Raw genomic sequence first — 26,845 nt, 5'->3', positions numbered from 1 at the left:
AAAAAATGCTCCGATTTCCAAGAAGTCCGACCGAGTAAAACCAACATACCTTCAACTGGGTTCTCTTTGAGGTGCTCCTCATGCTCCTGCACTGCAGTCACACAGCTAGTGTGAATCAGTTCACCAAGTCTCTTCAGGTCTGCAATGGATTTGTCAACCAGCTCAGAGTCTCGGGCGATGGCCTCCAACCTGAGTACAGAAAGACTCACTTGACTGTTTGAGCTATGAAGATGTCTCACAAACCATGCAGTCTAATGATGTAGCCGCACATTTATTAGTAATATAATGTAGCAACGTTTACCTTTCGAGTGGAGATCCAAATTTCTTGTATGCCTTAATGAACCTGTAAATAATAGTATCATGAATACATTTTATTGTATAATATATAATTAATTGTATTTACACAAATAAAACAAAATACTTTACCTGCGGATCTCTGCATCAGTGAAACCCTCCACATGGTTTTTGCGGGCTCTGGGTCTGCCTCTCTTCTTTGGCCTCTTGTCGTCATCACTATCATCAGTCTCACTTTCAGAGCCTGAGGAGCGGTTCTTCAGCTTGGAGCCCACATCACTGTCGCTATCATTTGCCTGAGCCTAAAAGACAGAGGAACCAGAGCAACACCTTATGACCGGATACAAATGAGATGCTGGAAGATAGAACGCATTGTAAAGTATGATTCTGAAATCAAGCAACATTTTGTTGGTTTTAAAATGAATCTGTAAACTTACCCTCTTGTTAGAGCTTCTGCTCCTGGGCAGCATGAAGATGTCATCCATCTCCCGCTGCTTCTCCTCCTCCTCAATTTTCCGTCGCTGCTCTTCAGGGATGATATCATCCCATTCCCGTATGGGCCTATCCACAAGCTCTGGAACGCTCTCTTCCATGCTTGAGAAATTGGCAACCTGCAGAGAAATGAGGAGGAAGATTTCAGATTTTGAAAGGGGGGGATCTTTAGATACTTTACAATAATGCTACAGAACTAAAAAATGACAGGAACCTTAAACTGAGATAGAAGTTCATCCGTAGCACTTGAGCCCTGGTCACTTTCTCTTGTTTCAGCCAACCTCAAGATCTCATCGATATCCATCTCCTACAGGAAGAAATACATTCTGATTAAATTCCACGAATATGGAACACATATTGGTACTGCACACAAGATTATTACTTGTTGGATTACCTGCGGTTCAGACTCCTCTCCTTCTGCCTCTTTGAAAAGCTCCTCTGCACCAAACTTGAGGATGGCAGTCAGTTCTTCTTTGTTGAATGGGTTTGAACTGGAACCAAAACAACAATGTTAAACACACAGAGTTTCAGTGTCCAAATATTAAACACAATGATTTTTGACATCTTACTTTGTGTTTCCTGAGTTGCTGTCAAGTACAGTCCGACCGGTGGTGTCCATTCTCTGAATGACAAGATGGTCCAAGACCATCTTCTTCTTTGCCCTCTCAATGATGTCCTCCTCCACTGTCCCTTTGGTGACCAGTCGATAAATATTCACCTACCAAAGGTAAGCGTTGATGTAATCTTCTGACAAAACAACTATCATTTTAATTATATATCATATTTACAGTGAAAGCCATTATTTGGGCCACATATTACCTGTTTCTTCTGGCCGATCCTGTGAGCCCTGGCTTGTGCCTGCAGATCATTTTGAGGGTTCCAGTCAGAGTCAAAGATGACGACGGTGTCTGCCGAGGCCAAATTTATCCCTAAACCTCCAGCTCTGGTGGACAACAGGAAGCAGAAGTCCTGGAACACAAATGAAACTGTTAATACAGCTCTCAATTAGCAATACACCACACACCATTTGAAAATGGTAATTGTTACTTAAATGCTGCTCAACCTCAGACTTTTTCATGTAATCATGAAAGAAAATGAACTGTATGTTTGTTTGTTTGTCATAATCCCAATAAGATAAAACTGCTTTTAGTAATATACTAATATTCAAATAAATATGGTGTGCGTTTGAGAATAAATGTATTACTTTCTTCAGTTAGTAACAATACATTATTAGTAGACATACCTCTGAGCCTTCTGCATTAAAGTGGTCGAGTGCTTGCTTTCGTATTTCTCCCTTTATGGAACCGTCCAGCCGCTAAAGAGGAGAGAGAGAAATTAACCGTTGAAGATTTCCCGAGCAGCTAATTGCTGTAATCTTGGCATCACTCAGGATATATGATGTCTGCACCAAGTCACCAAAAGCAACCAGTCTAGGGACTTGCAGGATTCTGTTTGGTCTTCAGCAGAAAATAACTTGTTATAAATAACATAACAGGATCTCTCAGCCTGGCTGAGTATATGTGCAACAACACTGACATCCGACCCTCAAGTCAAACCCACCCAACACAACCAGCCCAACAGCTCCCTGCACTGTAAACACCAATAAAGACAACAGTCATAAATAGTTTGACTCCATAAACTGGCAGTCTACTGTAGACATAGTTTTTGGAGATAAAATTGATTTTAGAAAATATGGTGGTTGTCAGGCTAACAGCAAATAATATTTTTTTAAAGAAAGGTAGTCTTAGTACGTCTCCCAGTTATGTTCCAAAAAACACGAGCACAATGAAGCCCATAAAATTATAAAATCGTACCTGGAATGGGTAGCGATTCTTGGCGAGGTATTCAGCCAGAATGTCCAACATCCTGACCATCTGGGAGAAGATCAGGACTCGGTTGCCTCTTTCTCGGAGTCTGGTCAGCAGCTTGTCCAGCAGCACCAGCTTCCCACTGCCCCTCACGACACTCTGAAAAAAGCACAGCGTTTGGGTGTCAGGAAAAATTAAGAAGCACTGAGCCTTTATTGGGGTCTAGTTTCCTTTGTAGAGTAGAGATATCCTGAGGTGTTGCTGGGAGCTAAGGAGGGTTCATACGGAGACATACCTGCATGTGTTCCTGTTGGGTTTCAGTGTCTACATCTTCTGGCTGTTTAATGAGAAAACTGTGGTTGCAGCACTTTTTAAGCTCCATAACTATGTTCAGGAAGCCAGAGGAGCTGCCTCGGGGCCCTTTGTAAAGAGCTCTATAATTCCTCGTTAAAATCCACCTGGAAATATCGGGGGAAAAAATTAAGTTAATGGGGAGGAGAAATGCAGCTTTTGTACAAGACGATTAGTGTAGTTTAAAAAAAAAAAAAAAAGGTTACAAAAGACAGAAATACATTCATACTTGTAGAATTGTTTTTGCTGTGCAGTCATGTCTACCCGGAGAATCTGTTCTACTTTGGCTGGGAGCGATTTCTCCACGTCTTTCTTAACACGTCGCAGAAGGAAGGGCTCGAGGACTTTGTGGAGACTCTGATAACCGTTATCCGTTCCTTTCCCGTGTACTTCGTCAAAATCCTCCCAGGAATCAAACCTGTTGTGCACGACAAAAATAACAGACGTCACTCATCCCCGGCTGGGATTCAAACTGATGGCGTTTCCCTGCTCGTCTTCTAAACCAGGACGTACTTGTCAGGCATGAGGAAGTGCAACAGTGACCAGAGCTCTTTGAGGGAGTTCTGCAGCGGAGTCCCAGTAATGAGGAGCCTGTGGTTAGACCTGAACTCCATCAATGTTTTGTACAGCAGGGAGTCATCATTCTTCAGCCTGTGAGCTTCATCCACACCCATAACCGCCCAGTTGATGTTCCCAAGCACCCCCTGCAGACAAATGTTACATTCTTGTAAGCCACAGTGATCTGGTTCTCTTCACGCACAGAAACTACGGCAAAAATACAACTCTAAACACAATCCTGAAGAAATGCTGAGCACTACACCTACCTTGTCTTTGAGTAGAATTTCATAGGTGGTTAATAGTGCACTGAAACGGATTCTTTTCGTTTGATGGTTCACCCACTCGTAGTCACGAATCTACGTCAAACAGAAGCAAAAACATAAGTTCATGGAACAACCTCTGAAGAAGACCAACAGACTGTGAGACATTCAGGATTCACCGTACCGATTTCCTGCTCATGACATCCCCGAGGTAGACCACCACGTTCATGTGAGGAGCCCAGGTGTCGAACTCCCTCTGCCAGGAGGTGAGCGTGGACAGAGGGACCACCACTAAGAAGGGTCCATACAGCTGATGCTGATTAAACAGGTACGACAGGAAGGAGATGGTCTGGATGGTCTTTCCCAGCCCCATCTCATCAGCGAGAATAACACTATTGCACCTGAGGACGCAGCATTAAAAAAAAAAAAAGCCAATTTTTCTAATTATGTAATCCAACATATTCCAATAATAATCCAATATTACAACACTCATGTACACAGTACCTGCACCAGGAGTGGGCCAACCAGTTCAAGCCATCCAGCTGATAATCTCTCAGTTGAAGGTTATCATCTCCAATATACGATGGTTGTTTCTTCAGAGGAACAAACCTTGGTCTTTGCTTTAAGACCTGAAATGATAGTGAGAAAAACAACTTTAACTAGGAGGAGAAACATCGAACAATACTGAATAAAAGGGAAGCGATTCAAAAGTAAACCATGAAGACGAGACCATTCTGAGTCATTTCACTCGTACCTTGCAGTCTTTAGAGGGGAAGGTTTTGCTGGAGTTTCGGTTCATAAAGCTGTCAATGCAGTGCTGATACTTCTTTCCAATCAAAGCTCCATCCTCCCAGCTGCACTCTGAATAGGGCAAGCCCATCCACTTGCACAGATACTCTGGCTCATTGGAGGATGGTGTCTTGTGACTATGAGCTGTGTGGAAAAGCAGACACATGATCGGCTCACAGCAATGATGATGACAAACATAGAAGCACAGACATTTACATACAGAACATTTAAAAAGTCAACAGAATGCAACAGTGATGGAAAGAAATGTGAAAATTGACTTACAGGGGAAGTCAGAGGATGCTGGTGTCTTTGCTGTTTTTATTGCTGTTGATAATAAAATAAATGTTAGTACATCTTAAGTGTAATAAAAAATTAAAAAAAGATGATCAGACAAAAGCATGGGATAATTAAGCTCTCACCGATAATGCGCTCCACAATCTGAAACTGCTTGTTCAAGTCAGATATGAGCTCCTGTTGGCAGTTATGAAATTCCACATCCTCAGGGGACACCCTGTTCAACCTACAAACAAGGAGAGAATAAACAGTGAAAATCCTCAAAAGATCAACATCAGCAAGACATCATATGTTAATGTGAAGACAAATGTTTCACCATGAATTGAGCTCTTCTTGTTTCTTTTTGTAGTTGTCCAGCTTCTTTAGTCCCTTGACCTTTTGCTGCAGCAGAGAGTCCATGCTCTCCCACGTGTTGTGGATGTAGGACCAGCCCTTCCACTTGATCAGATAGTGAGTCTCCCCTTCATCGTTCTCGGGGTCAAAGCCTTCACCCGGGTCCCCATTTTCTTGCACAGAATACCCAGTAGTGGAAGCCCCGGTGGCTAGAGGAGAAGGAAAAACTACTTTTAGACATGTCGCAAAGCGTCTTTTGGTTTTGAACAACGGTTTTTCAAAATAGCAGAGAGTCAAGTAAAAATGCTTCACCTCCTTTTTTGCCGGTCCTGGTGTCCATAACCTTCTCAATGGTCTCACTGTCTTCATCCTGCAGCTCCTCGCCTGCCTCCCCCACCATTTCAATCAGGTCATCAGAGTCGGTTTCAAAGTCATGTTGGTCCTCTTTATAACTGGAACACAACAGAACAGGGGATGAACGTCAGTCTGAAGGCCAGATGACGGATGATAAAAACACATTGGGTTCAGCAATGCACCTTTTGACTTTTGTTGCACCCCTTCTTCGAGTCTGTCTCTTTGGAGTGTCGTCGTCATCGTCGTCCTCGTCGTCGTCATCGTCGTCCTCGTCATCGTCATCTTCTTCAGCAGATGAGTCCTGTTTCTTGGACTTCCTGCTTTTTTGAGACGGTTGCTTTTTGTTGGTTGATGATTTGGTCTGCGGTCTGTCGAACACACAGTGAAGCACAGAAACACACACACACACACCACTTAGAGAACAGCAACCAACCACCTGGATCATCGACTGACACGCTGTCAGGTCGATGGAGCAACATTTCTTTACGATTTAAAATATATTTGTATCATGGTGATAATGTTCAATTTTAAACAACATTTTTACAACATCAGGCTGCAGGTGTTCACTTCTTCACACCAGGAGCAAAGGGAGAAAACTGCACACACAATATGGAATGATTGGGAGATGACCGGTGGGTAGCTGTCTGGTGGCCAGGCCTTGCTACACACTTACCTTCTAGCAGGAAGTCGTCTGGATCTAACTTTTTTCTCTTCCTGCTCACTGTCTGTACTGTCGGAAGCCTCCTCCTCCTCGTCTTCATCATTTGAGTTCCAGATATCTCTTACAACAAAAAAATGCCACAAGTTCACCCTCAAGGCCCATCACTGCTTTACCTAAATTTGTATTTCATTCAATACAGGCCATAGGGTGTTCACAGCCCAATTTGATCGGACCAATCAGTTTGGATGTAAATGTAAAACCTTGTCTGCCTGACTGAAATAACTGAGCCCATTCGGAACAAACAGATACCCATTTACAAACAAGCTTTAAATGATATGAATCACAATATGAACACAGACTGGCAACACAATGACAAAAACAGACATGCGTTGTGCAAAACTACTGAATGGATTGAGTGTTGAATAACAAAAAACTTGCTAAAAGGGGAGTTCGGTGAGAGTGAAACAATATGGTGCTGTACTGTCAAATACGATTAATAATAATAAAATTATACAAATACCAAAATATGTTCTCAGTCTTCATACTTACTCTTTTTTCTTAGCTCGGGAGGTTTTTCTCTTGGGACTTTCACTCTCAGAGTCACTGCTGCCCTGTAAATACAGTCAGTACAGTAAGTTCAGTCAGAACATGAACCGTAACAGCACTTCTTTATAGCGTCCACTAGGTGGCACAAGTGGCTTGTTGATGCCAAGAGACATCATAGCCAGGCCATGATGCACATTCTTTGTCTTTATTTTTTCAAAACATCTACTCACCCCAGCTCCGATGTTTAAACGAGCCGGCTCCTGTCTACTACGATTTGACCTCCGGACTCCATACACATCTGGATGTTCATCCCACATCTGTGAACAGAGAGCGACCGCTATCAGAGAGCTGCTGGCTTTCTGTATCCCTATACAAGAAATGTCACGTCCAATTATAATTCGTAACAATGAGCTATTAGGCTGTAAATAATTGTTACTTTTGTTATCTGATTCTCAATTAATTGATTAGTCTATAAAATACTGGACTATCATGACAAATGAGCCCACGGTGGTGTTTACAAGTGTCTTACTTTGTCCGCCCGACAATACAAAACCCAAAGAGTTTACAAGTACATAAAATGGAGGAAAGGACCAAATATTCACAATTAAGAAAGCTTTAAATAGCAACATTGTGTGGCACTTATGCTTGAAAAAAGACAAATGAAATTACAAATCAATTGTCAAAATTGTTGCTGGTTATTATTCTGCTACCTTGCCACCATCTGCTCCCTGCTAGCTGTGTACAGCTACAGTCTAACATGGATACAAAGACAATATGAGGGATGTAAAAATGTGGCTTAAAACTACAAATGTCTCACATTTCCAACCTTCATAAATAAATGTAGAGCCTGAGTACACAAAGTTAACTCGATCTACATTATTAGAGAACAGGAACTGCTCTCGAAACAGGAAGTCTTTCTACAGTGAGGTGACCTTTACCTTCTTCACGTCTGCCAGTCGCTCCTTCTTTCTAACTGGCTTGTCTTTCACTTCTGCTGAGGTTTGCTGTGATTTGGACTCTGCAGACTCGCTCTCTGACTCCGAGTGACACTCTGACTCTGAGGAGCTGTTTGACTCAGAGTTGTGGGATCTCCTCCTCTCACTGCCATGCTCGCTCTCTGAATGACTTCCCGACTCCGACGCTGAGCGGTTGGATTCCTCTGAGGCTGAATTGCTACAGGAACAAGAACATGTTGATTCTTTCGATTTTGCAGTGCATATGTTGAGCTACATTTTACACCAAACAACAACAAATGTGAGTAGAGTTGTGGCAGCAACTTAAAAAGAAAATAAACTCAAAGTGCACACACACTCACTAAGACATGGAGACACTGCAAGAGCTTGATGGCATGAGTGAATTGTGACCGTCAGCCGAGAGGAAACAGAAACCTAATTACATCATGCAGCATGTTCTTTAGTCAGCTAAGTCTGATAATAAGCTAATTCTCTCTAAGACACATAAATCTACTTAGTCATTTTGAAGGCGTTCTGTCATCACTAAAATAAGTGATTTAAGTGGTTTAACATGCCATCACTTCTTTGAGTGGCGACTCAGTATTACAATATTTCCTCTCTACTAACCTACATTACATTAATATCATAAAGTGAAATAAAAATAAATAAATGAACAACGCAGTTAACACTTAAGAGCCCAACTCTTTTTGTGGAGCAATAAGAATCTTAAGATTTGTAAATGGTTCCTGATCATTTTAGCTTTAGACTCCTTAAACCAAAGCAGTGTCTATTTGCCACCACTCATCACAGGTTATGGACGTAGTTGAACGTGTTGCGAGAGTTAATGTAATTTAGATTTTTGTTCTTCTCAGATTTTAGAGGCCTGAAACGGACAAAGTCTTCAGTGTTTCACAAGAAAACGGGAAATATTAAATAAAATTAAAATAATGTGTAATATAAAGGGGTTTCTTAAAAAAATTAAAAAATCTTTAATCATGTTATGACTCAGATGTGTCTTAGGTCTCCTCCAAATGCCCCTGGTTGGTAACAAACCACCGTCACTACATGGAATTTATTCAGATAAAAGCTTAACATGTTTTGGAACCACTTTGAAAAACAAGATGGTACATGCCATGGGGTATATGCTGGTGCTGAAGTTCAATTTTAAACAAAAGTATACATTTTGTAAACTATAACTACATTAGACTGTAGCTGGTATTTTGATGTGACTATGTGTTAATGTTAGGAAATGGGGACCTCTCCTGTCTGGGTTTCTCTGCGTGCAGTACCTTGTCTGGACACATGGGGGGACAGTCACTCAGAACAAATCTGTAGGAATTACTGCCTCACATAGTTCTCTTTTGGAAACATGAGTTTATATATATATATATATATATATATATATATATATATATATATATATATATATATATATATATATATATATATATATATATATATATATATATATATATAACCAAATTTAAAAATTAGTATAAATGTTTAATTGTCGTTTCATCTATTGTTTTTCTTTTTGAGAATATTATATTTATGCATCTTACCAACTGTGTAAAGAGGACCATGACTGTATTCTGACATTGATAAAACAAGAATAAGACACTAATAATTAATGTGTTCAAAGCGATTCAAAACAATCTAACTGGTGTTCATGTATGTATGACGACTGGGTTACTAAATGTCACAGCCTGCACCATCTGCAGCCTCGATTGCCAAACTCGGAAGTGTATGCCTCCTTCCGCTTTAAGTGAGGTCACCAGTGGGCGGGACATGGACAAAAGCTCGAATTACTATTGGCTGGCGTGTTACTAGGTGAAACTCTAGCCTATAAGAGCACAGTGTGCAGGCTTTCCAATGTCTGAACTCTTCCTGTTCCTCCTCCATGTAGTTCTGAGCCGAGTTTTAATACAGCTAAGTGAGCAAGCTCGACACACAAAGCAAGGGCCATTTTGTGACTCAGGAGAGCATGTGTATATATATATATATAATACTTTAGTAAGATATCATGTTGCATTAAGTCAGAAGGTTTTCTGTTGCTCTTTCTGCAGCTGTGCATGCTTACAGTACTCATCTACCAGTCTGTAAAAGTTAGGCTGTCATCAGTAGCATAGGACATATTTCACACACAGCTGAAAATACTAAAATGGCTGCCACAAGATCACACAGAAAACTACAAGTGTGATGTAACCTGCTGCAGTGTACAATCAGTAAAATGCTGTGAGGGTGATTACCTGCATTTAGTATCCAAACTTCGTTGTGTCTTTATCTAAAAACACAACAGTCTATTGTGATCAGGCTGCATTATTTATTGTGAAAACATGGCAGCATTTCCAACACTAAGAATGTCTGTTGGGCCACAGTATTTATGCAATAAATACAAACGTTTAAAATTATAATAATGGCTTGCCACTTGTGCGGTTTCTAAATTCCTGCAGTGTTCTGACACCATGCAAATGCACCTGTTATTTTTTTTTTTTTTAAACATCTTTATTGATGAAAATAGGTGTTTCCACTTGTTTTGATACTTGAAGGTTCAAATACCTAAAGGATAACGAATACACACTTGCACATTTGTATCTTTATAAAAAAAAAAAAAAGCAGACAACACTGAAAAAAATATAGTTAAGTGTCAAGACTCTTGGCCATAGGCACTTAAATATAATCCACCTGACAAGTAATACAGATAAAGACAGATTTAAAAAAAAACAAAGTTATTCTGTAACATTGACAAGCATCAAACAAGTTCAAGACAGATGCTTCAACTAACACCATCAACATCCATATAGCCAATATTAATACAAAAGGTGCCTTTTAAACTTATCTGATACTAAAACAATAACAGTAAATGTATTTGTTAGGGGCAATCAATGAATAAAATACCTTGGACAAGTGAAATATTATAATAAGAAAACATTTGAGTTAAGAGAAATATTTGAACCTGAAATGGTCCATCGCAATAAGACCCGAAAACAAAAGTAAAAACAACCTTCTGCTGAAAGCATGTTACAAAAGCATGGGAACATTGACATACTGTCATAATACACAGAGAGCAAAGTAGTTTTAAGTATAGCTATCCATCTAAAACAAAAGAAAATGATATGAAAAGGGCATTCAAATATTTGAGAATGAGCAAAGTAAGTTAGTAGGAGCTCACTTGGATTTCTTAAAACTCTCTAATTTGGTCAAAACTTTAAGCACAGGTCCAGATAAAAGCTCACAGATCGATATAATTTGTTTTAAATTGCAACCTGATTTAAGGTCAATGAAGTAATGAACACGTATGTTATTTATATAAAACACATCTTAAATACCAGATATACTACCGGACATAAGTAAAATCAAAGCAAAACATCGTGTGTGAAATAAATGAAAACGAAGCAACAACGTTGATAAAATGGTGCAATGCAGTAGCAACTAGTTAGACAAGGTCATTACATTATAGCGATAGGACATGACACATCTGTGACAGATCATGAGCAACATAATATAGGACAAATGAGTTTGCCTTTGGTCTTAACACATTTTGTGGGCAATGATCTCTTAACACAGGCCTGACACCTCAGTATTGACTGTAAGAAATGGTCAAATTAGGGTGTGGCTATTAAACAATAGCAAGGTCATTCATGACAGTGGTACACTTCTGCAAAACCACGTCGCAAATATACACAGATGATCGACCATGCTTGACAAGGTAAACAATCACACCAGATATGAAAAGGGTATAAAATGTATAAGGATCATACCTTGATGCATTGCTTTGAGTCGATCCTTCATCGTCTTGTTTTTTACTTTTATTCTTCATCATGGTAGTATCCTGATAATCTTTGATAGGATGATCTTTTGTCCTGGTATTTACTGTCAAAAAGTTAGAGCAAGCATGAACTATCATAAAAGTCCCACCAATAGCCTTTGCTCAAGTGGCAGCAAAAAAAAAGAAAAAACAGGCGGTGCGACACGAGTTAAGAAAGGGGGATTAAATCGAAAGATTGGAGTATTATTATTTACATTACTAATTTAAAATAGAGCTAAGAAATATGAAAAATGCTGCTATAATAGCGAACGTACGTCCTTCAATATAGTACACGGATCAAGCCGCATGCAATTAATTATAACTGCGTCATCACATGAAGAGTGAGACAAATAACATTTAAGGATGAGAAAATCAGTTAATTATAAACTACACAATGTAAACAGAACAATTCAATGTGAAGAAAGGTTGTAACCTATAAATGAACTATTAGATTCACGTTAGCTGCATCACGGGGTTTTTATCCGACTCGAATAAAAAAGCAGCAAGCTGTAAAAAAAACTAAACAAAAAAAAGAATAACTAAACCAATAAATAAGAAAGAAAAAGCGTTTGGATCGAAAAGCTTTTAGGCCTTTAAAGTCTGCATCTGCTGTCAGACTCAGAGCGACAGAGGCGAGCAGCACACTAAAAATGGAGGCGCGCCATGGCGGCCAGTATGGAAAACAACGACCAGCGCTCGTTCAGCAGACGGCTCGTTCAGCTCGAAGAAACAGCCCGGAAATACACGCAAAAAGCCCAAAATCCCGGTAAAACGTCGATCGCACGATCAAAGCTATTTAATTGTTGTCAGAATCGAGTGGTCTCCGTCGAAAAACGGCCGAGAGAAACGGTCTGACGAAAGCCCATGGCACCCTTCCCAAGGCTCAGCCGCCATCTAGAGCTCCTTCCTAGCTCTGAAAGCTTTCCCTTTGATTGACGTTATTTCCATTTACCACACACTCAGGTGATGTTTAAGTCCCACCCCTTTTATTATGTTTAAAATATGCTTTTATATCAATTTAAAGTAATTTAAAGACCAATACCTGAGGTTGAGACCTTTACTTCAAACTTCATAGAAAGGTACGAATACTGAGAGACTTTAAAGTATATAATTTGTGTTGCACCAATTGCATCACTTCCTGCTCAGACAGGAAGAAGGACAACCAGGAGCCATTTTAGAAAGCCTTTGGAAACCATTTCTGTTCAGGCCAAATCCTTTGTTGCTACTTGCTAATACCTTACACAATGTGTGTTCTTCGACTGTTTTAATGGGTTAAGCAAAGACTTGGGACTGATTGGAACTAACTTTTCTTCAAGCACTAATCGCGTAATAAATTGTCTTCGTACAACAACGCTTAAATAAGAGAACAAGACTATCAACCGAGTACGAAGCCTACCGGAAAGAACTTATGCTAGTCTATGAATTAGCAGACATTGATGAGTAACGCTAGTGAAACAAAGTCAGTGCTAACCAAATTTATTTGTTGTGCCGATTAGCGGAAATATTCAAACCAACAGCCGAGCCAAAGGACTTAAACAGTATCAAAATAGTATGCTCAATATCCTATTGCAACTTTCTGTATAGGTAGTTATTGAAACAAAGCAAGGGGAAAAAATACGAGGTCATACACTTTATTTAAAAACAATATTTGAAAATCAAATGTACAAATGCTGATTTTGCGTTCCCCCCCCAAAAAAATTCTCAAGTTCACTATACAGCCAGCAACAGTGTTCCAGTGTCCATGTTGTCAGCAAAAATAAAAATCCACGTGTCATAGTCCAGTAAAAAACAAAAAGGGTTCATCTTGTCAAATTTGGGCTAACTGCCAAATCCCTTTTCCATCTTCACGTTAAACAACGAACGCTGTCTCCACTTCAGCAATATCCAGTGGAGTGGTGTCTTGATAGGATACAAACAAGGGAGGGAAAAATGTAAGCCCACAGTGAAACTGAAACGAGGAATGAATTACTGTCCAGCAGTTAAACAACGCTTGCTAAACCAGAGCAATATTACATTTATTAGCATTCATGACTAGCTTTCAGGCGCGTTAGCTAGCATTCCCAATGTGTCCTTCTGAAATATGAGTTTGAACAAGTACAGTTACTTCCTTTGAAACTAAATTGCTATTCTCTTAAATTGCGATTGTCATCACATCGACAACGTATAGAATGCTAGCTAGAGATTGTTGGGTGTTTGTAATCCAGCGTCAAAACGAATTTATTCAGGATCAAACTTCGATGTATTAAGTTCCAATAAGACATTCAATACAACTTTTTATGCATCACATGTAATGAAGAACAACAACACATGGCAGGATGTCGCACGTAGGAATTCTTAGTACGAAGTGGCAGTGAGAAATGCAGCAAGCCATACTAGGAATGCAAGATCGGTCAAATTGTTGTACGGCTCTGAATTGACAGTTTGATGAATTCAAAGAAATCAGCAAAAGGAAGTCTGAGTTGAGTAAATGCGACAACAATTTGCAAATAAATTCATCAACTGACCACCAGGGGTGTGCCGAGTTTAGAGATAGCCTAATTCACAATATGCATAAATCTTGTTCAAATAAATTACGATCAAAACGCTGAGGAAACAATGCTGTATGCAAATTAAAATCCATAGCCGTTAATGACAATGTTTACTAAAGTCATCAATACAAATTCATGCTCGACCAACAGATGGACAACATTATAGCAACTATTAAAGCCACTCTTCAAAACAGCAATTTCACACATCTGCTGCTCAAAATCAGGAAACATTGTTGAAATACGGCATTAAAACAAAGTTGTTACATTGGCCATGTATTAACTCGTTTTCTACATTAAGGCCAATGACCTATGAGAGATTTTAGCAAAAATGGATGATATAGAAACTCTTGGAGAAAGGTGGGCTTTTCTAAAAAGTACCAACAGGGGGCAATGCAGTCAATGTCCACATAAAGCCACAGTCAAAAATTATTATTAATAATGGAAGTAGCCACATAATGAAAATTGTTACATGTACTGCCGTAAAGTTACATTTGCAAACTTTGTTAATGCACTTCACCTGTGAACATCTACGTCTTTTGCTAGCCTTTAAAACTAAAAAGTGAATCGTAGCAATAAATATTCCAGATAAATGGAGGCTACGGCATGCAAAAAAAAAAAAAGACTTATCCTCAACCTATTTGAATGGGATAACAGTAACATTTCCTCGTAAAGTCTAATTTTGTATTCATTATATTAATGAGCTCAATAAATAAGTACTTAATTCAAACAAAGAAAACTTACAGAGCTGTCTTCTGTTTCTTCAAAATTCGAAAATCTTCACGCCATGTCTTCATGTCTCCGCTGTGGAAAAGATAAGAAACAATGAATGATACCCGTATCAACGCACATCACATTCACACAGATAGCAAATCAGTGGATTACTCAACATGCTTGGGTCTTTAGATTTTAAATGTTAATTACAACTGACAAAAGATGACAGAAAAAACCAACGCTTTCCAGCATACAATCATTTGAATGTGAGGAAAAAAAAAAAAATCAATAATAACTATAGATTAATAGTTGATGTTCTCTACAGCAAATGTTATTGCTGGAAATTGTATTAAAATACAAGCCATTGTTCCTTTTCAACAGAAGCCTGGATTCTATTAAAACCAAAAATACTGCAACCGTCGAGATCAGTTACCAACAAGACTTATTGTAAGCCTACGGTTGTGCATCCAATAGGGGTTGACAATGTATGGGGGAGGCCAAATACAGCAAACATTTTACTTTTACCATTATTGCTTCACCAATGAAATGTGAATTATGTGTCTTAATACTATAAACTCTTTTTAGGGGTTTTGCAACTATCTAGAGACACTGCTCTTGCACCCTGCATTTTTAACAAAGGCTTGTGCAGACGTGAACCCAACGTGTCACTCAGGGAGGCTGGAAGTTCTTGTGCATTTGGTGCATTTTTGTGCTCTTAGGAAACTCATCTCAGAGTGGTCAAATGATTGCAAAATGGAAACCCTTTTTGTTTACATTGTCAAATCGACCAAAATAAATTTTCTCAAGTCAACAAAATCATATTGCTAGCTGTATAGTTTGGTTTTATTTAATGTTCTTTTTGAGAAAAAATCCTTCTGCGTTAAGGACTCCTGACCCGTTCTACAGCTACTTATGAAACTTAAAGAAAAATTAATTAATCTGAAGAGAGAAGCTAAATAATTTGCTTTTTTCTCGACTCAGCGCAACTTCTATCATTTGTTTTATTGTTGTTCATAGAAAGATATTCAATGTTCTAGCTTTAATGTGTAATGTTTTGCTATACTGATCAGAACGAGTAGGTCTTTAATGTTAATGGGTATTGTTCCAGAGATTTCATGATGATGCACTTCTTATCACAATAAATTGTTGTGGTTTCTATGTTGAAAGCTAAAAAGTTTCTCACCGTCAAATGAGCAAATCCTTGTTCTACGATTACTTTGGCAAAATGCCACCAGTTTGCTAACTTAGAGCATTTATCCGCCCTGGCTCGGTGGTTTTTTTTTTAACAACTCTTTCATTTGAGTAAAACTCTAAAAAGGATAAATGATGCTGGAGCAAAAAGATTGCAGGTCAATACTCGTCACACCGCCAATCGGATACATGAAATTTGGAACCACGGTTAATGGCTTTTTCACAAAATGTGATCTAAAACCCACCAATTTCAATGGCTTGCGCCACAACTCAGCGGCTTTTTGCTGTCTTGAGCTAAGCGTAGGCCCAGCATGCCAATGACTGAGCTATTGATTGACCTTTGGGTGAAGAAACCACGTTCCGTTTGAAAATGTCAGTGTTTTAACTGATTGATTTGAGGGCAATGCGTTTGGTTTTATCATGGGATATGAAAAAGAATAATCAAAGATTTTAAGGTTAGCTAGCTTGTCAAAAGGCCATCATTAACACTCACTTACATAATCATTTTAAAACTAACAATGAAATGCCTCTTGATCACTAAATTTTTCGCGTGAGTAGATCCCATGCAAAGTCAATGCACAGACACGAATGGTTGCGAATTTCGCCGGGCGCATGAAATTTTCGCCAGAGTTGAAATATTTAAACTTTGGCAAAACTTTCGCAACTCACGAAGTTGCGAAAGCCAATCAGCGTTGAGACACTCCGTCCACCTGGCTGCTGCTGCTGCTCTGGTAGCGGAAGTAATCGAGACATAGTCGGTGAAATTCACTGAGTTGTGTGAGCCTAGGGATGATGTTATGAACCCAGACACGAGGGTGTTAGATGTTCCGACGTTTATGGGATGTCCACAACAAGTATAAAGCAGAACTAGTGGTTATTTCTTCCGTGATGGATGGCGGAAATTATAACTGTTTTTACGGAGACAAGCCACACACCCTTTTCGCGAATGAAGACACCTTGTCGGGCGAGTAAACTGACGTGAGTAAAGCGTTGCGAATATTCGCAGCGCGTTTGGTGTGAACGCACCATTAGAATTTTTTTTTTTATTGATGCGTCTGTGACTGGCCACATTATACACTAGGGGGCAGAACTGTCATTACTACTTGTCAAAAGAAATTTGGATAATGCACATAAAAACAAGCTGCATTTCGTAATAATGATATACACAGAAGTGTAAATATACACTATTTATTCAGTTATGTATGCGTTAAGTAGTGGTTAGTAAAAACCAAAGTACATTTAATGCGACAAATTTGAAGAGCTCAATGCACAGATATGCAAAGAATTTACTGAAACCATTTAATCTATTTTGAAAATGATACTTACAAATTCCTGTAGCAGTGCGAATCTCCCATACCCTTCAATTCATGGCTCCATGGGGGTGAAATGTCAACCCCTTTAAAAATGGAAAAATAACGGTTTAGAGAGGAAATATGGCAACAGCACACCCTACTGGCCACATGTATGAAGCAGTAAAGACAACGATGCTAGTTAATCTGGAAACACTTAAAGCACGGACTGGTTACAAATTACATACCATTTCGCTTGGATCAGATGATCCCTTTTATTCTTTGACGTAATTTGCTAAACTTCCAGGTAATCCCTGCAAAAAACAAAACATGATTATTTTAGGAGTCTTAATCAACATCGCAACATAGTTTGCATTAAAATACGGCAATGAATAGGCTATTCATTTTAAGATATTTCTGAGAATATTTCAGGGCTCATTAAGATATTTTTTTAAATTGTAAATAACTCGTAGCTTGTGTAGTTGTGAAAATGTTTTATCGCACCTAGGTGACGAAATGGAAGTCAATTAGTCATTAAAGAGGAACATCCTACTCAAGATAGCGTCAAGAAGACATTATGCTATGTGTAGAGTGGTACTAATCCTTTGGATTTAGCAATATAAGATATAACAATCTGTCATAAAAGATTGTATGTTATCTGTTTTGTTATGTGTAGTATTTACCATCACTTGTGGATAAATCCCCAACTTTGTCCGTAAGACTGTGATATTAAGATGAATTTATGTTTATATTTAATATTAATACAGTATTTTGAGTTTCCTAAAACTATAGTTCTATTTGAAGTGTGTCTTTCTAACATAAGTATTTATTTACATTTCTTGCGGGATGTAATGTAAATAAGAAAAGAATGAATGAACATATTAACAATTATTCTTCATTCAGCTTCATAAAGGGTTAAAAGCCAACACCCTATTTTGTATTTCGAAGTATATATAAGCTTGTATCACATATATAACCTTTATTTGGAAACAAAGCAAGTATGGTTGATGTAATTAAGTCTACAATAGACAAATTGTTAACAACAGACAGATATTTAGAGCATTTTGACAACTTGTCACAATTTATTTAATCTATTTATAATAAATAACTATTTACCATCTAACTAGTTTCTTAAATATTGTTAAAAACTACATCTGTACACACTGGTAAAATAATGTGGGAAAGTATCCATTTTTTTATATTTATTTGATTTACAATTTGATGAAAAAGCTCAAAAAACTATTTTACTGAAAAGAAACTGCAAAAATATGCTTCATATTGTAGTGTTGATGGCAACGAGTCTCAATACGGCAATTAAAAGACGAAAATGTCGGTAGAATTAGATGTTTTTGTCGAGTAAATTCAGACAAGGGCAAATGCCCTTTCAAGGACAAAGCACATTTTAAATGCGTAGGTTGAAATAACTCCAAACAGGTCGAGAACAAATGTGCTTGTCAAAATATTAACTAAGTTAACTCGAAACAGAGCTAACAAACATGCAAATCCCATGAACTAAAACACAATTAAATGCATTTCACACCCTCTCAGCCGTTTTCTGTATTCTCACACCATGGCCATTTTTTTTTTTTTTACAACACTGCGTCTGACTGTCGTTCTTGTCCACCATATTGCCAAACAGCCGACTCGTATTTTACGGCCACAAATGTCCAATTGCTGGTTATTTCTTACCCATTTCTCAGGCCGTGTCTACCCGCCGTCATCTGCCTCGCTCGGTGTCGTATTTTGGAGCCATTTTCGTGGTTTTAGGAGGTGTTTCGACCGCATCTTTCCGCCCTTTCGTCGTCTCCGTGCTCAACGCCTCGCTCCTCTGTCGCGTGTGCCCTCCTCTCTCCCTCCGCCTGAGCTGATATCCTTCAGCGGCTCTGCCCACTTTGCTCTCAACGTAAGCCAAACTCCACTTCCTCTCCAGCCCCATCCAGCTAACCCGAGCAGCCTGCTGCATCTGAACACTACAGAGTTTCCTTGCAGCCCAAAAACTATGGCAAAAATATTTGAAACGTTATTCCTAAACACAAAAAAAGGTCTTTAACGACACTATTTGTTCTTTTGTTTTACGTTTGTTATGGAGGATTATCAACTCCCTAACTATGTGAAATATCTGTGGGTGACCCACTGATATGAAGTTAACTCTAACAACTATGCATTTGGAAAACATTTGGTGATACTTCGTTATACACTTAGATACATGTTTAGTGGTATTGCTGTAAATGTGACGATAAGTACATAGTAGAAACACATGTTTATCTTAGTGCCTGTTTTTAGACTTGCCTCTTGTCAGCTGAATAAATGCCTTTCCTCAGAACACCCAGGTATATTAGCAGTGTAGTAGGCCTACACTTTGTCTTGCTTTAGAAACACAGGCCTCCTTAAACATGTTTGATAAGGAGAAAGATAGTGTATTGTAAATGCAGATCTGTCAATTAATTATCAATAACATGTGTATCCCCTGGTTTATATAGCCTATAACACCATAATTCAGACATCAGGCTTAGTTCCTGATAGTAAACTTGGCTTCCTGATGATGACCGTTTCACAGTAATGAAGGAGTTATTGGGGCTATGTCATTCCATTTTTGAGTGAGTTATGCCATGCTCAAGAGGGATTTTTTTGTTTTTAATGTTTGCATCTCTATTACAAACCTATACAAACAATTAACCTGGAGTAAAACTGTAAAGCCTGCTTCCTTATGGCTTCTCTGAATAAGAATAAGAATAACTGAACGTGAATGCCTTGCTTGAGAATAAATCAATTGAGATTGAGTATATCTTTTGATTTAACTGAAACACATTTGAACAAAGTCTAATGGGGACAATCAAATTGATCAAACTTTGTCTGTTCAGTCAGTGCAGCCTTTCCTGTACAGTCTATGGAGTCTGTGGTATGCGCTCCACCCCCATCGCTGACCAATGGGATGTTTGCCACGACAGCGCATGCTCTGTGCAGTGGAAGATTTCTTTAAAAAGATCCCCAGCATAGCAACAGGAGTGTCCTCTCTGCAAGTGACTTGTAAGGGAAGTGAACATGAGTGTCTTGCATTGACTGTCTGGTTGGATCGGTTTGAACAAGGAAGTGTTTACCCACCAAATCTGTTAATATCCCAAAATAATCTAAGAAGTGTCAACTTGTGCTTTTCGAGATTGACAATTGGAATCATTGGCATTGTTGTCGCAGCACAAATTAATATCCGTCTCTTCAGAGCACACACATTTGGTTTACTTGATTGGTGCTGCAGGAGAGAAACAAAGGAACGACAGACAAATGTCTGTTCAACTGATATGGTTAGCTCAGACGTTTGTTTGATACAATATTATTATGTCAAGACTTTACTGAAGTCGCTGCCATTAATGTAACGTACAGGTTGCCATAAAAGAAGACTCCAGTTAGTCAACAGGGAGAGATTTTATATTGGACCTTTATATTTACAATAGTATGACTTGCAATGACACATAAGCACAGATTCTGGACTCACCCCAACCTGCTGCATTTAACACAAAACATTTCTTTGTCTGAATGAGATGTAAATGCAGCCATTTGTTTTGTTAAAAGGAAAGTAGCCTTCACTGTTGCAGAAGGGTGTGCTTTAACTGCACTATCAACATAGTTGCATTCGTGGGTGTTGTCAGGTAAAGCTCATACACCAAACGTCATTTAACACTGCAAATAACCTTGAACAGTTGACATAAGAACAGGTAAGCTATGTTTGCTTTTTAATTAGGGAGACAAATGAGTCTGCACTGGTGTGGTCATGTTTTTCAACAAACAGCGGATAATAATGTTGAGGCGAGTCCGAGACTTATATGGCTTAGAGGGGCTAGAGTATCAAGTTTCAAATGACTCAAGTATAGTACACTTCTCTTTATTGAATTTGACACAATAAACCTATACAAGAACAAAAAACAAAACCTAAGACTGAACATCACAGCGTCATTTCCAGACCGTTTCAAATGTTCAAAATTAATTTGCAGGTTTAGTTTCCCTGATCTTAAGGGTATATTCTCAGTGAGTTCCTTTCCAATTATAAGGCTTATGCTCACTCTTAAACAATAAACTCATTCACCTTTTTCTTCTCTGCACGATACACAGAGATCAAGAACGTTGGACATTTTACAGAAATAGGTATGCGTGAAAAACCAAACGTTGGTGTCAGCCAGTCAAGAGCGATGTAACCTGATCACAGGGGTCACATTCAGAGCTGCTTCTCTGTGCAAAGTTCAGGCCGTGCCCTCCGAATGTGACAACCCTCTTTCGCTCAAGATTTGTATCCTTCCCTTGTGAGAACTAGAGAACATGTCCTTAATAAAAAACTGAATCTCTTTGCAAAATCATACATCAACATAGTGCAGAGGTACTTTATGGTCTTTGTGTGCATGTTTGTGTTCAGGATGTCTCTCACTTCCTCTCCTACTCCAGATCCTTTCCTCGAGGCATTCTCACACCAGTTAGTGCTGTTTCAGCCCTGAGAGTTGAAGGAAAATACACGTTGTGATTTTGTGCTGCCATCTAGTGGGCTCTGATCAGCTCTCACAGACAGGACAGGACAGGAGAGGAGTGGAGGGCCAGCACTCCTAAAAGTAGGTGAAATGAAATAAGTCATCAAAACATACAAAACTACACAAGCAGTTTTTTTGTTTTCAGATTAAAGGTTTGCACACTGTGAGAATTTTCTGAATATATAAAATACTATTACCTGCAAAGACGGTACCCACTAGCCATCAGAGGGATTATTTGTAGTAGTACATCTAATGGTTGGTTTACTTTTCCAAAGGGACTTTTTAGATTGTAACCCCACAAGTCCAGTGAAAATACAAATGGAGATGGATCATAAATTGTGGATCTCTGTGTGTCTGAGTGAGTGAGACGAGATGTATTTTGTGTTTGCGTTATGCCTATACATTTAGCTGAATTATATGTTATCACAACACGGATCAATTGATTGCTCATCAATGTGTCGTCAGGTCAAGATTTTCCCTTGGATCTGCAGTTGTGGGTGCACTCCCAAGAGTTCTTTGGAAAATTGTGTTTGCTGTGTCCCACGGGGAAACAGAGAAATGCTGCCTTCAGATGTTGTTGGAAATTTGTAATTTACCAGTCAACTCCAATAGTGGTCCGAAGTGTTAGGAGAAAGTTAGAATGATTGACGGACAGCCTTTTGGATGGGATGTGCTCTCTGCCTCAACATAATTACAGGCATTGTGGTATTCAGAATTTGTAGACATGATAATTAGTAATATTTTAAACGTGTTCTCATTATACATAAAATAATTACGTTTTATTAAAAACAGTAATCAAACAAGCCGCTATCAAACAAATAGTCGACTGAATCAGCCAACATATGTCTCTATTGGACAGCAGGTCTGCATGTGGTCGGAAGTACGAGGCGGCCATGAAGGCATCACCAGCCCACATACTGCTCGTCTTCAGCACCGGGAGCAGTGATCCAGCCTGCAGAGCTCTTCCGGACGCGGATAATCCCCATCTCTACCCTACCCACACAGCCCTAATGCAATCAGGAGGGATTGCTATACCTCACCTCCAGGGAAACACGTTTTGGAAGCAAATGCAAGTTACGACATAGCAGTCCACCATTAGGAGAAGCCCGGACGAGGAGGGAGATGGATATTTGCGTTTCGCATTATTGTGTGCATAGCCCAAACTGCCAGTGATAAGCCGATTCTCCATACTATGACAGCTGCTGTCGCATTTCATCTAGTTCGAAGAAACTACTGAAAGAACATCCTGCTTTCTTTTTTTCTTTTAAATTTTATTTCAGCACCATGGTGACATACAATCTGGTATTAACTTTCTTTATCGCGGCTCTCTGGCGCGTCGGTGGCGAACCACAAACTCCTTCTTCACCTGCGACGCACTTCAATTCAACATCACCGTCATCCATCAGCAGCCAAGATGAAGAGTTGCCACAGAATGTCACAGATGCCGCCGTGGGCTCCCCGATTTCATCTCTAATGACTCATCTTCCCACTATCAAAAACATTGTTATTTTCATCTGCGTGTTAACAGCTGCTCTCATCACGTGCCTGGTCATCAAAGTGGTCAGGTAGGCAGGTTGATCTCTTCTATTACACGGCTGCATCGCTGGAAGGCCAATAATAAGCAGCATTACAATGATGCAGTCACACTATGATGATCACCGTGTAAATGTCGCTCTTTGTAGTATTCCTGGTACATTGATCACGTGGTTGTGTTCGGTCTGGGCCTATTAATGATGTCCCTTCTAGTGTGAAGGCACTAAGCAACCCGGTGGTGCTTCATGGAGGCTATTTGGTGTCCTGATGTGTCTGTGAGCGAAGTGAAGTGTATTTTTTACAGTCCGGATTTGACCATCTGCATAGGATTTATTAGGTTTACTGTAAAACACATTTCATATTCGGGCTGCAATTAATGATTGCAAAATTAAATCTGTTGACTTTTTTTGGGATAGGATGAAATATCAGAAAATAGTGGAAAATGGCCAATGTGATGTCTTCAAATTTCTTTACAAAGATATAAAACAGCGTTGAAAAGGTGTAGAGAATGTTTGGCATTTCGGTTGATAAATCGTACAATTTACACAGAAATAGTGGCAATCTATTTTCAATTAATGCCAATTGAATAATCGCTTCAGCAATTTTTCATCTGAGGAAAGCATTAGTATGAATATTATTACTATTAGTAAAATAAGTTTACAGCTGATGTTGTGGTTTAGTCAGTCAGACTAAATGGTGAGATTGTATTTCTTGTGCTCGTCTCATGTTTGGCAACGTTTCATTCCGCACAGATCTGGGAGACGAATCAGAAAAACCAGGAAATATGACATTATAACGACACCTGGTGAGCGTGTGGAGATGGCCCCTCTTAATGAGGAGAACGATGATGAGGAGGACTCGACCCTGTTTGACATCAAATACAGGTTTGTTATTTTCTTTGAAAGGGTTTGATTCAGTCAAACAAATTAAACTTAAAATATTAGTGTATTGTTTCCCCAAAACTAAACTAAGTAATGTTTTTAAATTGCCTGGTTTTACTTATCTTACTTTTCCTCAATGCCTCGCTTATCTCACTCGTTACCATTGCAGTCAACACATATTTGAACGCACCTTACTGACTCTGTTTTGACTATCAAATGTTGCTGGTTGGCAGATGAAGGAGTGTCTCATTGCTTTTAGTAGACTTGTATTGCCTTTAATATTAAGCACAACAATTAGAAGTAATGCGATGCAGTATAAACCCACAGCGTCCGAATAGGAATAATCAAAGTATGCATTTAAAATGTGTATTTGCTGCTTGCTAAAGAAACATTGTAGTAGATCATCTCATGTTTCACCCTTCCGTCCTCTCCATTGTTCCTTAACACGCAACCACTTCCTGAAAGGATGATATGACGTCCTGTTTACCTGACATTCTCGATATCCAAGTCAGACCGGACTCTGCAGGGGAACGTTTCCTCACCATGTGTGCAGTCGCACCAGAGACAAAGTAACTGAGTTTTCTTCTTGTTTTGCAGGTGAATCCCAGCATGGACGTCAATATTTGATAACTCCTGTTTTTTGCTCTGGACAACTCGAGTGATTTCCTGTTTTTGGTGTCGTTAAAGTCCCATCGGATCAGCAATGCCATATGCGGCTTGTGCATGGCTTTAATCTGTGTTGAAAGGACTGGAGCCACAGGGATATCAATGTTTGCTGCTTTACTGCGGCTTCCATCATGTAGCACAAATTACCTGCACAATTATTTCTGACATTAGTGAAATCAGAATGATTTTCTGACAGTTATTGTTATTGATTGATTTAGTTTTCTGCGTTTAAAGCTACAGTAGTTTGGGCTGAGGAGTTGATAGTAGGAGGGAACCAGCGTCTGCTTTGAAGCTATGATATACCCATATTAAAATGTAATACCACCAGTTAGTGCATCAAATGTTAACTTGCCACACATATTGCATAGAGAATACTTTATTCAAATGTACAAATGTGCACATTTAAAAAAATCTATTGATATACAGCAACAGATTTCTTTCTAAACAAAAGTTTATACCAAATATATTTCTATCTACTAACAACTTAGCTGTGCATATATACTGTTGAAGGTGGTCTGTCCTTATCTATGAAGTAAGCCTATATTTTTTTTTACTGTATGTTGTAGACGTTCCTGTTTCGCTGCTATCTCAGCTGAATTACGTTTTTTGAGGTTCAAATTTGATTAAAAGCTCAAATAATATAGTCAGGGTATATTTGTGAGGTGTTTATGAATTACATCCGTTTGCTATGAATGTGAATGCTGTAATCCGTTGCGATCAAGTGTGTTCAATCATGTGACAACGTTGTTTTATCAAACAACCACTGAACGATATATGAACAACAGTATTGAACATGTTCGACACGACGCGCACACAGCGTCTTATTTTCTAAATGAAAAACGGTCATACAAAACATTTTAGTTACTCAATTAAAAATCATAAAAAAATCTGGTATCTCTTGTTTGAGATAGGTGCACAGTTGATAACGTATTCATGGGACGTGTCCCACAATCATTTCTATTAATGGCTCACTGACTCTTGTAATGTCTAACTAGAAATAGAGTGTTTTCTCCCCAGAAGAGTTGCTTCTCTTTGCCATACAGGTTCTGGTAAAAAGAAAAGAAAAAAGTGTTCTGATCGTTTCAAGTAGCTTTGACTGTTGGAAATGTTTTGACGTGTGGGTTTAAGATGGAAGTTTTACTTGATCGTAATGAAGTCCTCAAACCATTTGGCCCATTAGATAAATATAAAATTACTTAAAAGCACAACAGGTTTATTCAAATTGTTATAACTTTATTTCAAACACAGAATATACAACCAACCAAAAGTCTGATATAAAGTACGCAGAAGAAATAACAGAGTAGTTCACAAACCTTCTCTGCACCCTAAATGTAATTAAAGTAAACCAACAACATGGCAGAATACACCTAGATTAGGTTTCTGCAGTAGAGGGGGGGGGGGGGGGGGGGGGGGGGGGGGGGGGGGGGGGGGGGGGGGGGGGGGGCTTGTGTTGTAGGTGACCTTCTGTTTGAATCCAAACTGATTGACTATCTGATAAAGTGCACCATGGTGAACAGCTGTTTCTGGATGAAAATCAGAAACATCCCTCGTAACAGAACAGATTGTCAGGCCCAACTTGTACGACTCTTTCTTTCCAGGAGAAGGAACAGTGTGCTGTAAACGAAGCCATTGACATTCACAGAAGATTGGATACATGTGTTGTTTATCTGTTAGATGTACAAGAGGCATGGAGAGATGTGTGTGAATGTCTGATCAGGTTTTTTAATCATATGTGAATCAAACTGTCTTGTTTTTGATATAATGATCTTTAGCAGACAGCTGCCTATTTCCTGTGTTATCCATCAGACTGTATGACCACTGTTCCTTTCAGTATTGTGTGATCATGTTTCATTTGAGTTGTTGACTATGTGCAGAGAAGTGCAGATCCTTTTTTGTGCCTCTGCTAAGTTTGTCTCAGAGGAGTGTGTCTTCCATCAGACGTCTTTTATGTGACCTTTAGTTGCGAATGAACTGATGGAAAACCATAATTTCACTCTACAGAGGCTGATTCTCTGCTACAGACAGTTCCTGTTG

At 39.0% G+C, this 26,845-nt stretch overlaps 2 protein-coding genes across 12 annotated transcripts in view; one reads left to right on the top strand and one right to left on the bottom strand.

Annotated features, from left to right (window-relative positions):
- Positions 1-19,105, bottom strand: part of chd2 (chromodomain helicase DNA binding protein 2) — a 24,599-nt gene extending 5,494 nt beyond the window's left edge. For 2 of the 7 annotated variants that reach the window (XM_034535105.1, XM_034535110.1), the window contains exons 1-30: positions 18,910-19,105; positions 17,469-17,534; positions 17,258-17,327; positions 11,455-14,830; positions 7,679-7,913; positions 6,971-7,057; positions 6,744-6,805; positions 6,207-6,314; positions 5,716-5,901; positions 5,492-5,631; positions 5,163-5,388; positions 4,972-5,072; positions 4,835-4,876; positions 4,518-4,696; positions 4,268-4,392; positions 3,948-4,164; positions 3,770-3,859; positions 3,459-3,649; positions 3,175-3,363; positions 2,890-3,052; positions 2,601-2,753; positions 2,030-2,101; positions 1,606-1,755; positions 1,356-1,504; positions 1,181-1,277; positions 1,001-1,093; positions 732-905; positions 427-596; positions 302-343; positions 50-189 (exon numbers count right to left, since the gene is read on the bottom strand). In XM_034535105.1, coding sequence (XP_034390996.1) covers positions 50-189; positions 302-343; positions 427-596; positions 732-905; positions 1,001-1,093; positions 1,181-1,277; positions 1,356-1,504; positions 1,606-1,755; positions 2,030-2,101; positions 2,601-2,753; positions 2,890-3,052; positions 3,175-3,363; positions 3,459-3,649; positions 3,770-3,859; positions 3,948-4,164; positions 4,268-4,392; positions 4,518-4,696; positions 4,835-4,876; positions 4,972-5,072; positions 5,163-5,388; positions 5,492-5,631; positions 5,716-5,901; positions 6,207-6,314; positions 6,744-6,805; positions 6,971-7,057; positions 7,679-7,913; positions 11,455-11,600 — 3,727 coding nt within the window. In that variant the 5' untranslated portion in view covers positions 11,601-14,830; positions 17,258-17,327; positions 17,469-17,534; positions 18,910-19,105. Of the gene's footprint in view, positions 1-49; positions 190-301; positions 344-426; positions 597-731; positions 906-1,000; positions 1,094-1,180; positions 1,278-1,355; positions 1,505-1,605; positions 1,756-2,029; positions 2,102-2,600; positions 2,754-2,889; positions 3,053-3,174; positions 3,364-3,458; positions 3,650-3,769; positions 3,860-3,947; positions 4,165-4,267; positions 4,393-4,517; positions 4,697-4,834; positions 4,877-4,971; positions 5,073-5,162; positions 5,389-5,491; positions 5,632-5,715; positions 5,902-6,206; positions 6,315-6,743; positions 6,806-6,970; positions 7,058-7,678; positions 7,914-11,454; positions 17,328-17,468; positions 17,535-18,908 lie in introns of those variants that run through there. The other 5 variants (XM_034535109.1, XM_034535112.1, XM_034535106.1 and 2 more) reach the window with 5 other exon arrangements.
- On the top strand, positions 11,328-26,845 carry fam174b (family with sequence similarity 174 member B). 5 transcript variants are annotated; one of them, XM_034535114.1, is made up of 5 exons: positions 20,475-20,519; positions 21,746-21,812; positions 22,591-23,296; positions 24,017-24,148; positions 24,743-26,845. In XM_034535114.1, the coding sequence occupies exons 3-5, from the start codon at positions 23,016-23,018 to the stop codon at positions 24,744-24,746; spliced, it is 417 nt and encodes a 138-aa protein (XP_034391005.1). In that variant the 5' UTR covers positions 20,475-20,519; positions 21,746-21,812; positions 22,591-23,015; the 3' UTR covers positions 24,747-26,845. The 5 variants fall into 5 exon arrangements, with proteins under 5 accessions (XP_034391004.1, XP_034391007.1, XP_034391005.1 ...); XM_034535113.1 differs by lacking the exons at positions 20,475-20,519; positions 21,746-21,812 and adding an exon at positions 11,328-11,402 and having other exon boundaries at positions 22,594-23,296; XM_034535116.1 differs by lacking the exons at positions 20,475-20,519; positions 21,746-21,812 and adding an exon at positions 11,357-11,402.

Source organism: Cyclopterus lumpus, chromosome 6 (genome assembly GCF_009769545.1).
Source record: "Cyclopterus lumpus isolate fCycLum1 chromosome 6, fCycLum1.pri, whole genome shotgun sequence".
In the NCBI taxonomy this organism is placed as follows: domain Eukaryota; kingdom Metazoa; phylum Chordata; class Actinopteri; order Perciformes; family Cyclopteridae; genus Cyclopterus; species Cyclopterus lumpus.
This window is presented reverse-complemented; position numbering and strand designations above follow the sequence as displayed.